The sequence below is a fragment of the Musa acuminata genome, chromosome BXJ3-2 (genome assembly GCF_036884655.1).
Source record: "Musa acuminata AAA Group cultivar baxijiao chromosome BXJ3-2, Cavendish_Baxijiao_AAA, whole genome shotgun sequence".
NCBI lineage: Eukaryota > Viridiplantae > Streptophyta > Magnoliopsida > Zingiberales > Musaceae > Musa > Musa acuminata.
This window is the reverse complement of record NC_088350.1, coordinates 30,446,590-30,459,425: the sequence shown is the minus strand read 5'-3', so window position 1 is coordinate 30,459,425 and position 12,836 is coordinate 30,446,590. Positions and strand designations below refer to the sequence as shown.

Sequence of the window (12,836 nt, the reverse complement as noted above, 5' to 3'; positions counted from 1 at the left end):
ATTTTATCAGGCTTCTGTGATGTCCTTTATTGTATGAACTTGATATTTGGAGCAATTCCAATATGTTGAATTGGACTTCTAAAATAAGCTTAGATCATTCTGAAGTATGCTCGCCATAATTCTCTGGAATATTGCTAGCATCCAATATGTTGCATATGTTCTCTTAACACGCTTTCTTTCTCAATCTAGACGTGCCAAATTTAGCACGTTTGCATTGGTCAACACATTACTGCCAGGTTATCGGGATGTTTCAGCGCCTCACGCTGTTATGTACTCCATTATTATATGTGGTCACCTCTTTCTTTTTATGCAGTCTTTTGAGTGATTACCTTGACACGCATGCTCGAAGACAAATTAGAGGTCATTGGATTGTCAATTGAGGCCAAAGTACTACAGGCTTCGAAGAGCGGTGTTCACAATGGTTATTAGCTGAATCACCTCCTATCCAAATCTAAACAGACCAAAGGTACCAGAGCAGCAGCTTATCTTTCAATCTTACTAACTTAAATAAATGGTCGGGGTTGATGACTTGATGCCCACAAAAATGTACCTGCAGCAGGTGCTTCGGTTCGACGTATGTCAATCATCTTGCATCGTGAAGAAAAGGAATGAGAAGCCAGTTTCTGAATGAAAACAAACCTTCTAGATCTATTGAGGTCTATAAGCTTAAAATTTTTCTTTCAGAACTGTCAAGCTCTAATAAATCAGATTAAATATCAAAAAGAAAGATAATTATGGTACGGTCTGTAGCAGCCCATCACGATTTGTGATGTAAGCCTACTATTAGTGGGCTTTTAGAGTCTGGGACTCATCAATTACTGGGCTATTTTTGCGTTGAGTCCGGCCCATATCACACCGCTCACGCAAACAGGCATCGAGAATTTATATATATGTAGTTGTACAGTCGACGTCATCGGTTGGGTGGGTTGCCGGTTCGATTGCTTCCTCCTCGCCGCCCACCGAATCCAATTGGCGAACCAAGGCGGGATTGCGAGCGCGAATCCGCCCTCGAGACTACTCCATGGCGTCGTCGGCCGACGCCGAGAGGGGAGGTGAAGAAGGGGACGGGGCAGCGATTAGCGTGGTGGAATGGCAGGGTTGGGGCACCTCCTCCCCGGTAACCGCAACGGTGATGGAGGTGATCAAGGACATCAAGGCCTTGGCGAGAGATTCCGACGCCCCCATGACCTTTGGCGGCTTAGGTGGGAAGCTCAAGGTGATTAAATCCTCTCTTTCTTCCTTTCATACTCTCTTTCTTTTGATTTGAGCTTCGTACATGTATCTGCTTGAAGAAAAGCTTGTCCGCAGCGACGATTTCGTTAGTCGCAAGTGTATGCGTTAAAAGATAAGGAGGTTCGTTAACATCTGTGGTTAGATTGCAGAAATCACCAGTTGATAATATTACACTCATTTTATCCCACGTTGAAGCCATCTCGTTGTGGAAGAAATGGATATTAATGAATTCGCTTTAGCTAATGTATTAAATAACTATCCTCAGATCTGTTAATTGACGTACTTTTGGTATATCATTGCTTACAAGTGATTTGTTTCTACCGGAATGGTCCAATAATTTTATCAATTCAACTTACTTCTGAGTGGATATTTGTAGGGTACCTTCAAGGATCAGGAGGATAAAAAGCATAGGTCAGTTTATGAATCCATATGTGATTCTGAAAATAAGATGCAGTTCTTTTCTGCAAGGCAAATAGCGTGTCGTTTGCTTGGAAATCGAGGACACCTATGCCGGAAGGTACCAGTATCTTAGACTTTTGTCTCTTTCTACTTGAAAGTTCTATAATTGTGACACTAGAAACTCCATCTTTCCTGGTATCCAGGCGATCACCAGTATATGTTTATTTCCTTGCTGCCTGCTTCCACCCTGGCACATGAATATAAAAAAATAATGTTATTTTAATGGCGATTAATATTTTTCTACCTATTAAATTACTCATAGGTTTTTACTCTTTAACACTAGAGACTCTATCTTTCCTGCATAGAATTCATGGTGATAAGTGGTGAATGATATTCTTTGATAATTTCAGTTGTTATAATGCATCTGAGACTAAAATCTTTGTTCCTCGTCTAATTTTATTTTGCAGTGCTGGCTTGCTATGGAAGATTGCATGTGTTCTAGGCTTGTTAAATGCTCATTATGGTGCAGCATTAAGTTTTGGCTCTATATGCATCCAAAGGTCTTATTTTTATTATCTATTATATGCAATGCTTTCTGCTACTGTCTTCTTTTCCTTCCCTGTAGAAATCCATTCTATATGTTTCTCATTCATACAGGACTTCTTGCGCCAAAATAACACTGGAAAGTTGTTATGGCAAATATTTGGAATTCAATCTGCAGCTTTGTGCCTTTTTGGCATCCGTGAACATGAGGATATCATGTGGAGTGCTTTCAGAGATTCAGGTTTGGACCTGCACTTTCTTCTGCTGAAAGAAAAGAACTAGCACAGAAGCTGTATAGATTGGCTGATAGTAGATTGTTGGCCACCACTAATGAAAGAATTTAGAGGTCTATATGTTTCTTGTTTCAACAATTTATTTGTGAAAATTTTATTATTTGTAGTGCTTCAACAGTGTTTTAACCTTTTTTATAGTTGGCATACCCTAGGCCGCCTAGGTACCTGCCTAGGCCAAGCAACAATCTGAATGCCTAGATGAGACCTAGGAATCTAATAGGTATATCTGAGGTTCATTTTTTCTGTTGAGAATTTGCTTACTACAGATAGTTTTATGCTTTGGAGCCATTATCTTTCAATATTGATGCTTCACAAAGGATCTGTTATTTTATTATCAAAATTCATAATATCATGAATTTAGGCATTCTAGCTATGGTTGTGATGGCAACAATACAATTTATTAGAAACTATGGATTCTGTTGGTTGGTATATAACCGTCTTTTGCAGTAATTTCCTTATTTCAAATTTCTTGAATTGTATTTTTAGTATCTTTGACTGCTTGACTTCAACTGAGAATCTGCTCTAATTTCAGGGAAAGGTATGGTATGGTTTGTTTATCCCAATCAGAATTCATCACCAATGTCTGTTGAGGATCTCTTTTCAAGTGGCCCATTTACTGGTCTTGAGAGTCAAAAGATGGTAATTTTTGTTGCTTTTGCTGAACCTCTTATCATGCATTCAACTTTATGAACCTCTTCTATATACCCGTAAAGTCTTGTATGTAGTGACTTCATTATTGTTCTTTCGCTATGCAAATTTTCATGGAAAATTTGTAATGATTAAAATAATTTATTATGCTACCTTTTCAAGTTTCTGATAAGATTGAAGACCTAGTTGAGAACTTATCAAACAGGCATTAGTTTAGCAACAAAAACACATTACTTTAGCTGCATTTTTTAATAACCAAATAGTGATGTTTTTGTGGTTCTCAGGGAAAGTGCGGCATTTTCATTTAATGTTGTGATCTAGTATTGTGGTGTTGTTTTCTATTGTGAATTACTCAAACAAAGTCACTGATGTTTGGTATACACATGTGAACAACTTTGGTAGCAGCTTGTTATAGAAGTCGCGATAGATACTCCCAAAGCCATGTGCTTATGAAGAGATTGACTGTATTGGCTATACGAACAAAGTAGTTTAGGACATAATTTGTTGACTTGGTGACGGATCATGAGAATGTATAGTGGTGGCCAGTAATAACGAGTAATTTTGGTCTATAATTAAACTAAACACAACCATGAGATGCCTTAATCTGATTGGCATGGCCTTTTAGAGAAGGCATTTTATGGAGGTCGGCAGATATGATCCAAATAGTAGCAAAAAAAAAAGAGATTCTCAAGGGCTATGTTTTCGATGGAAAATAAAAGTACAACCATAGAACTAAAGTGGCTGAACTCTTTGTATATGCATTTTAAATTTCTTTCAACTGTATATTGTGCTCTTTCTCTTCTCTGAGAAAACACTAGGAAAAATAATTGGTGTTCCTTAAAGACTGGTAAATGTTATATGAGGTTGGGTAACAGTTCAGATCTTTGTGATTTCTGATCTGTTGTCCTCGTAAAATACCTATCTTATTCATCCTATGGTACTCTCTGATCTTGGTAGTCTTCACCATCGAATTTTCCAAGTGATTGGCATTTTGGTCTTCTACAGTATAGAATGGAATTCATTGTAGCACCAATGACTAAAACTTGTATCTGACATTTTCCCAATATGTCACTGAACTTATCTATTGCATGAGATATACACAGAATAGCAGTAAATCACATCATTATGGAGCATGAGATTGTCTTTTATTCATCATCAGTTGTAGATCGAGATGAGTAAGAAAGTCTGAAGCAACCCAGTTGCTTATTTGTCAAGGAGAACAACTAGATCATCAAAGAGTTTTATGATATTATTGTAAAGGGGTTTGTCCGCAACCCAGGCTTTGTAACTTTGAAGTCTGTCCTTATAGGAGTTTTGCCTTCCATTTTACTGTGTTTCGTTCCTCTTTGACAGCAAATTCATGGACAATAATTAATGCATCTATAGTGACAGTACATAGGAAATTTGTATTTAAGTAGTTAAGATTTTAGCCAATTGACATATAGATCCTCCTAAATAATCAAGCTTTTTAGCCAATTGTCATCTAGATTCTTCCTGTATGCTTGCTATTAATACACAAGTAATCAAGACTTTTAGCCAATTATCATGTTTTAAAGAACGCTTCCAAGTAAATATCCATTCAGTGGTTGTAATGGTAGATTGGTCCATCATAACATCCTCCTTTGGCTGCCCAACTCACTGTCACTTTTTCAAATCAATGGGAAATATTGCAGCGAAATAAATTAACTAATGTTTATTAGTAGACCATTGAAGAAACTGAACAGATGTAGTAAGCTCATCCAGAGAGAGGGGCTTATTTGATTGATAATTAAGGAAAACAAGTGATGAACAACCTGCACAATTTTTTGAATCATAAATGTTTTCACTAATATAGTTGGATGTGTGATTTAATTGTCAGTTTTGTCAAGAATCAGGTAAAAGATCACTAGATGTTGTAAACTGCTATGCTAGGCATACATGATTCTGAGAGCAGGAAAAGGATGCCGATTTAAATGCTAATAATTAGTTATGCCCATTGCCTTCTCTTGGTCATGTGCCTTCACTTTGAAATCATGTATTTCATTTGCAGCATTTGTGAGCATCTTTTTGCCATAGCACATCTCCATAAGGGTATTAAGGGGACCAAGTAATTTAAAATTAAGCTTCACTATTTCCAGGATTTTGGTGAGAAGCCATTGAATTTTGTTCTGATTGATGGTACTTGGAGCAACTCATCTGCAATGCACAGACGTTTGAAGGTATTTTGTACCATCTTTTTCTCTATACTTGTCCTTCTCTATGCTTTTCATTTTTCTCTGTGCTTTTCATAGTCACTAACTTATAGTTGAGGACTGTTTGGATGTGCAAACATCAGAAGATTTTGTTTGCTTTCATTGGAAAACATCGTCTAAGTGATCATCTGATCATCAGCCATTGGCAGCATCGTAACTGGAATTGACAATGTTACCCTATTTATTGTTGTTTGGTGAATGCAGTCATAATTCTCCAATATCATTGCCTAATTACATCTAAAATTTTGAAGGCATTGTCTACCGGTGAAAGCTTCCACTAGGGTCAAGTCAAATGGTTGTTTTAGTTGTTGTGTTGGTAGGAATCAGTTCTTGTAAACCAATGGTTGGTTTGCATTTGGTCAAAGAGCACTTATGCACAGCATAGAAATCATCAAAACAATCTTTAGAAAATTTTTGCAAACACTCATGCTGTTTCTGCTATTTGTGGTCTTCTCCGTGCATCATTAGACTCATCGCTATCATCCTGGTCATACATTGTGTATCACAACCATCATTATGTATCATAATATTCTTTTGGTGAACATTTTCATAGCTTTGATTAAACGTTTTTCGGAGCCCCAAACTTGAATCTTTTACAGGAGAGGTGGGCATTAACATGGGGAGAGGAACATCTGCCTTGTATTTCTCTGTCGACCCTGGGTGCCTCTGTAATGCATAAGTTACGGTGAGGACTGCACCATGCTATAATAGCCTTTGCTCAGACACTATTCCTATATGTTAATCTTTCCACTGTTTCTGCTTTCGAAAACTGGTGTAACAGGCCTCAACCATCATGGGATCGAACCTGTACAGCTGCTGCTGCTGCAGGGATTCTCTGGGAACTGCATCTTGTTCCTAGACTTAGCATATATGGGTTGGATAAACAGGCTGAGGCGGTAGAGAATGCATTGGATGTGTTGCTGGATGCTCTTGTGCAACGACGCTTGCGCAAGGGTAGGTCCATCACACGGAAAGAGAGGCACAACAACTGCATATAAAGATGACTAGCTCATTTCCTTGATCAGACTCGATTGTTATCAGATGTTAGATACTGACACTTAGAAGAATCACATTTTTGTTATTGCTGATGCTTTGGCTTAGCATACACTGCCGAATATTTGGGGTAGAAATGGTTGTAATTGCAACAAAGATTCTAGCATGATATAGGTAGTATGCTCGTCCTCCGAAGTCGATATCATTGATTTTGATTTTGTCCATGTATCTATCTTAGGGGAGAAACAATTTTGTGCACAAGCTGGCTACCTATAGTAGTTTTTTTTTTTTTTTTTTTTAGAGACAAAAAGCTTCTTCCAACCTTTTGTACTCAAAATTTTTTGGATTACCCCCCAAATGGGAGGTTAATACATATTGTGTCGTGGAATGATCTACATGATGTTACAGTAAGGTATGCAATATCGTACCGTACCAGTATTTTGAGGTTAGCTCGGTACGGTACCGGTGTATCGAGCAGTACACCAGGGCGTACCGAACGATACATCCTGATGTACCGAATTATTTTATAATATTTTTATACTGTAGTATTATAGCAGTGCTAAAATGTAAAATTGTAGCACTATAACGATATTGGACGGTTCGCGTATTGATACGTCATCGGATCGATACGTATCGCTAGTATCGAATGGTATCATTGAGTACTGCTATCTTTGAATGCATTGCATTCAGGACCAAATCTATATTTAGATCTGTGCTTACATTCCCAAGTTTTACATTAAAAAGTAGTCAGCAATTTTGTCACTAAATCTCTCTTTCTATCATGGAGTGCATTTACAATAGGAAAAAGAAAGTTGCAAGTAAAAATCCACTCTGCCACTGAGGTGCGCTCACAAGAATAGCATCATCTTCTCTCCTCCTTACTAGCTCGAATGCGTGCATCATCTCTGCCACTGAGGTGACACATACAGGCCTGACGATTAATTGAGATGTGAGGCGTGTCAGTCGGTATGTACAAGATATAATATTCCATGATGTTACGATAGCGTATTTGCTAAACAGCTATCTTTCTTCGTTATATGCAGCCATTAATGTGCCTCTTTTTCCTCGAAGGTGGACCTATCCCTATGCAAGCATCGTCGTAGCAGAGCATCCAACGACACCCATACCCATGCATGGGTGAGCGTAGATGCGTTACGTGTGTAGTTGCATTCACTGGTGCAACGGCGCTTGCGTAGGGACGGTGAAGTGAGTCACACCAACGTCTGCAAGTAAAGATGAAGCCATGTATCTGTTTACCCGATTGCTTTGGATCCAACTCGTTTGTTGATGTTTGTGACTGACATTTCTACCAAATATTTTGGGGTAGAAATGGCTGCGATTGCAAGAATAATTTTAGCACTCGCTGCACCTTATCATCTTCCACTGGCTTCCCGCCATCACCTTCGTGTTCCTCGTCGTCACGCCACGACGCCCAACTTCGAGGCGTTTGCCACCGGCTCCGACCTGTTAAGACTCTTCTTTTGCTGCGAGCCCACCGGAGCACCAGGAGCGGCTCTCGGCCACGACTTGGGCCCTCGCGTCGCCGGCACTGGTCGTCTCCCTCATGCCGGGGTCTATACGATGTTCATCCACCGGGACACGAGTCTGTCTACCGAAGACAACCGTGCAAGTAAAGCGAAGACAACGCGATGCGAGTGGTCCGTATCTGTTGTGGAGGTGATTTAACATCTCTCTGTCTCCCTTTCTCCCGCCACCGACCGGCTATGGATCCTCGAAGGGCTATGCCTTGTCCGAGTTATGTGGTTTGTCCGGTTAGCGCCTTCGACTGCCCGCCCCCCCCCCCCCGTCGCGTTCCTGTTCCTCACTTGCAACCCACTCGACTCCGCATCCTAGTCTCGCCATGACCCCTCAGCACTGGCCTTCGCATGGCTGGTGGCGGAGATAGTGCCGTCGCTACTGGCTGTTGCCATGGCCGGGCTTTACGTTCTGATCATCTACCCGCATGCGGATTGCGATTCCGGCAGAAGCAGGATTCAGTTAAGTTGTAGTATTTCACGTTTGCATTATATGCTCAGACAGACCGATGAGTCTAAGGGGAGAATTTCATTATTAAGATACTTGATATTTGTCTTTTTCGAAGTGACGAATTGCTCGTCGATAACTTATAAGAAGTCTCGGACCTTTTCATGTTGGTCAACAGAACTGTATATCAATAGTTATTTTAGTCTTGATAAATATTATACTGAGTTGATTGGATCACTCTCATCACTCATATAGCGCGACCTCAGCTGGTATTAGTGATTGTAGATAGTTTATTCTTCCTGATAATATAATCAATATCTATCCACCCTAAATAGAGGTGAATCCTTTCCTTCTATATCTTATAATTATCATATTTATGTTCAAAAATATTATATTAAATATCAAAAAAATTAATAATTTAAAAAATTACATTAAATCAAATATATTTATGTCAAAATTTGAGGTTTAATAATCTAAATTACATGTTTTACTAACGTGAAATATGTCAAAAAAATAAATCTCATGACATAAAAATTACTTGTGGGCTAAATTTTTAATTCAAATATATTTAAATGGTCTTTATGATAAAACAAAATTATATTTCAAATCAAGATCATTGGAGTAAATTATGAAAATAATATGATATTTTATCATGATTAATTATATGAATATAATAAAAGATCTTATGGGATAATAATTATTATATTAAATATAATCAATCATAATATTATGTCTAATTCTTTATGTGATCCTTATTTTAACTTTATATATAATTTTAATTAATTAATAATGTTATGACTAATTCATAATTAATTAAGATTATATGAATCACTAGACACGTTGAATATATAAAATTGACTCATAAGCATAAATTAATATAATCAAATATTCATATATGAGCATTTTATCGAGAATGAATATTTTATTTCACTAAAAATACTAAAAATCTTATATCATCATGATTTTCAATACCAAATGTATCAAAAAGTTTTGAAAGAGAAATTAAAATCAAGTCATATTCATAGTATAAAATGAAAACTTTTTCAGGTTAATTTATTCTTATACCAACTATTAGAAAATTTAATACTAAAATAAATTTCTAAACCACTAGAAGTACAAGGAAACTAATGCAAAAATAAAATTGTGTACCTCCAACTATTATTGTCGAGAATTTTAGTAATAGTTTCTCTTAGTATTTTGCTACTTCTCGGCCCAGAACTCTTCTTTTAGATGATGTAGGAAATCTTTAATACTTGAGAGAGATATAGAGCCCAAGGACCAAAACTCTTATTTATATAAGTGTTCTCCCATCAAGAACATTTATTATCACTAACTTCGTAATGAATTAATTTAAGTTTATAACATTTGGACTATGATGAAAAATTATTAATAATAATAAATAAAAAATTAATAATAACGATTATAATTATATATATATATAAATTAATAATAATGAACGATGAACGAATGGTTACTAAGTTGAGCCCATTATGTTAAAAACAAAAAGCGAAAGACAAAAAAATATATAGATCACATTTAAAATAAATAATAACTATAAATCCATAAATCATGTAACAAATATATCTTCTAATATTTGTTCATCATCACTCAAAAATCATAAATAAATTAATTGCTTCATAATACGTTAAATCAATTAAAGAGAGAGAAAAGATCCTTACCGGTGATGTCGTCGTCGTCATCATATTTATACATTTATTTATGCAGTGATTGATAATCTTAGTCTTTTGAATCAAGACATAAGCTCTCATCCATTCTTCCAATTAGGAAAGGCTTCATCCGATACATGGAGTCGATCAGAAACAAATCCTCATATCAACAAAAAGAAAGGAAATAAATGGATGCGGCGGAGATGGTGCTCCGCCCGACCTGTTGGCTTAGACATTTTGTTCGGCTGATGGAACCATGCTTCTGCCGGAATCGCCATCTGCTTGCGGGTAGATGATCAGAACGTAAAATCCGGCCATGGCAACAGTCAGTAGCAGCGGCAATATCTCCGGCGCCCGCCATGCGAACGCGAGGTTGAGAACGGTGAAGAGGACCCAAACAGCTGACAAAGTCCGCTTCCTGTGCTCCGGTGGGTCATCGGGAGCCAGCTTCTCCAGCCGCCTGAGGCACAAGAAGAGCATCAACAGGTTGGAGTAGGCGAACGACACGAAGAACAGCCGCGCGGGGGTCGTGGCGAGACTGGTATGCGTAGTCGAGTGAGTTGCAAGTGAGGAACAGGAACGCGGCGAGGGGAAGCCAGTCGAAGGCGCTATCCGGACAAACCACCTGACCGGGATAAGGCACAGCGCTTCGAGGATCCATAGCCGGTCGGTGGCGGAGAAAGGGAGATAGAGAAATGCAGCAGTCCAGACACAACGGAGGGAAGACGGGGTTCTATGAGGAAAACAGGTCTCTCTCTATCTGCTTAAGGATTACGATTCAACGAAAGCTTTTTTCCTGCAGCACGGCAGAAGGTTCCCTCGCGAACAAACTTTGTGGGTCATTAAGTTAACGCACTAAGCATCAGTACGTGTGCATCTCCGTGACAAAATGGCACTAAGCATCAGTAGTAAAAGACAGAGTGTTTTCGTTCAAGTTGAAAATATATTTATAAGTTTATTTTTAAAATTAAAAAAAAAGATGTATAACTATACTGAGTATAATAATATAAAAAAAAATTAATATAAATATAAATATAATTATAAAAAAAATTAATCAAATAAATATGGCTATCGATATTTAAGAGCAAAATTTAACCACTTCACATGTACATAAGAAGTTGTCTATTATATATTTAGTTTCGTTTAGAAGATGAATTATTGGTTCTGACTTTCTAAAATCAAGAACTAGAATCAAATTGCTCAGCGTTGGTTTCGATTTAATTTGGAATCAGTGAATCTGTCATACCAATTTGATTTCGTTTCTAATTTGATTTGATTTTGATTCGAATCTGATGAGGGTAATAATTATGATAAGACTCGCATGACGCCAACTGGCCCAGATGACGCCCCACGGGCTGACAGCACCTGGTCAACACGGGCCAGAACGTCTACCAAGGGGCATTAACACTCCGCTCCAGCTCGATCCCTCACGCCATGCCAAGGACGATGTCAGACGCCACCAGGAGTACGATCCTCCTCCCTGCGGGCAAGCACACCGGGTAACGATAATTCTCACCATAAAAACCCTCGCGCCCCAAAGGAAAGGACGAGGAAAAAAAACCCCTTGCTACTCTTCACTAACTTGATCGTCGGAGGGGTCGGACCGAGCACTCCCGACCCGACCTGTGTGCAGGTACGAAGATGGGACGCCACCCATCGAACGACTCGGCGAGGAGCTCCCTCCCGGAGGAAGCGACAATTCCATCCTAATCGGACCACCTCCGCAGTCCCGAAGAACCTCCCTGAAAGATTCCTCGTTATTCGGGCCCGAACCAAGCCGCGTCGGTCCCGAGGCCACGACTTAAGATTGTTTACACAAACAGAATCAAAGGACAAATTATGAGATCAGCACCTAAATATTATAGATTAGAAGAAGAATTTGCTTGCGGTCAAAACCACTTGATACGAATGAGGTTTGCACCTCGGCCACCGATCGTTCATATCTTTTTGCAGCCAAGTTTGTCGGCTGCGGAACCTTTTGTCGTGCTGCACCAATTTGTTCGTCGATCGAACGTCTTTTCCTCGTAAGAAGCTCCCATTGATCCTCGGATGCCACCTTTCTTTCTCTCTCTCTCTCTCTCTCTCTCTCTCTCTCTCTCTCTCTCCCCTTCCCCTGCCACCACCCGACTCGTGGGGGACTAATGGGTCCTCGGCACCGCTCTCAACCTCGCGGTCGCTAGCTACACCTTCCATGCAAATTAGCATACCTAAGAGTGATTACTCGGGTCCATTCGAGCACGAGGAGCGACTCTTGGGTCCTCGAGACCTCCCTCTCTCTCTCTCTCTCTCTCTCTCTCTCTCTCTCAACTCCGCCTACTGGTACTGGCCATCGCCCTGACCGAGAACTATGCACTGTTCATATAGTAGGCTGCATCACGCCAGAAATCTAATACATTACTTATTGGATGTGACGTGTGAACCAAATCGTTACTTTGACAAGTCACATCAGAAAAATCAAGTTTGATATCTCTATTTAAATTATAAATAAAAGTCTGAACTTCGAAGTCGATGCAAACCTAATTGTTTTTTTGTTTAGTAGTTTCAGATATATTTTATGACCTAGGAACATCTTTCTAAGATATTTATAATAGTCCTTTTTTATAGTAGTGATTTGCTCCTCCTTCGTCCGTAAATATAGGTCAATTGATCGAATCACGTAAATCTTTTTTTGGTTGTCAAATTAACCTTTGATAAATTTCTTGAGACTAACTCTAACATAAACTTATTGATGGAGCAAACCGAAACGACGAATAAGTATGATGACTCGCTGCGGCCCACACAAAAATATACTCGCAATCTTTTTCAGGCACATATATCACCTCTACTTAAGTGAGAGAGAGAGAGAG

General features: G+C 38.9%; 1 protein-coding gene across 1 annotated transcript; it reads left to right on the top strand.

Annotated features, from left to right (window-relative positions):
* The first annotated feature begins 906 nt into the window (after positions 1 to 906).
* On the top strand, positions 907 to 6,549 carry LOC103975479 (uncharacterized). Its single transcript, XM_009390452.3, has 8 exons — positions 907 to 1,216; positions 1,610 to 1,750; positions 2,100 to 2,192; positions 2,290 to 2,416; positions 3,001 to 3,107; positions 5,234 to 5,314; positions 5,947 to 6,032; positions 6,129 to 6,549. Exons 1-8 carry the CDS (start codon positions 1,022 to 1,024, stop codon positions 6,343 to 6,345), a joined length of 1,047 nt encoding a protein of 348 aa, XP_009388727.2. The 5' UTR covers positions 907 to 1,021; the 3' UTR covers positions 6,346 to 6,549.
* Positions 6,550 to 12,836: the final 6,287 nt, after the last annotated feature.

Excerpts from the sequence above, each read along its gene's own strand:
- LOC103975479 (XM_009390452.3), top strand. The coding sequence starts at position 1,022 with ATGGCGTCGTCGGCCGACGCCGAGAGGGGAGGTGAAGAAGGGGACGGG. Across the intron at positions 1,751-2,099 it reads GAGGACACCTATGCCGGAAG|TGCTGGCTTGCTATGGAAGA; the intron begins GTACCAGTATCT and ends TTTATTTTGCAG. Across the intron at positions 2,417-3,000 it reads GAGTGCTTTCAGAGATTCAG|GGAAAGGTATGGTATGGTTT; the intron begins GTTTGGACCTGC and ends CTCTAATTTCAG.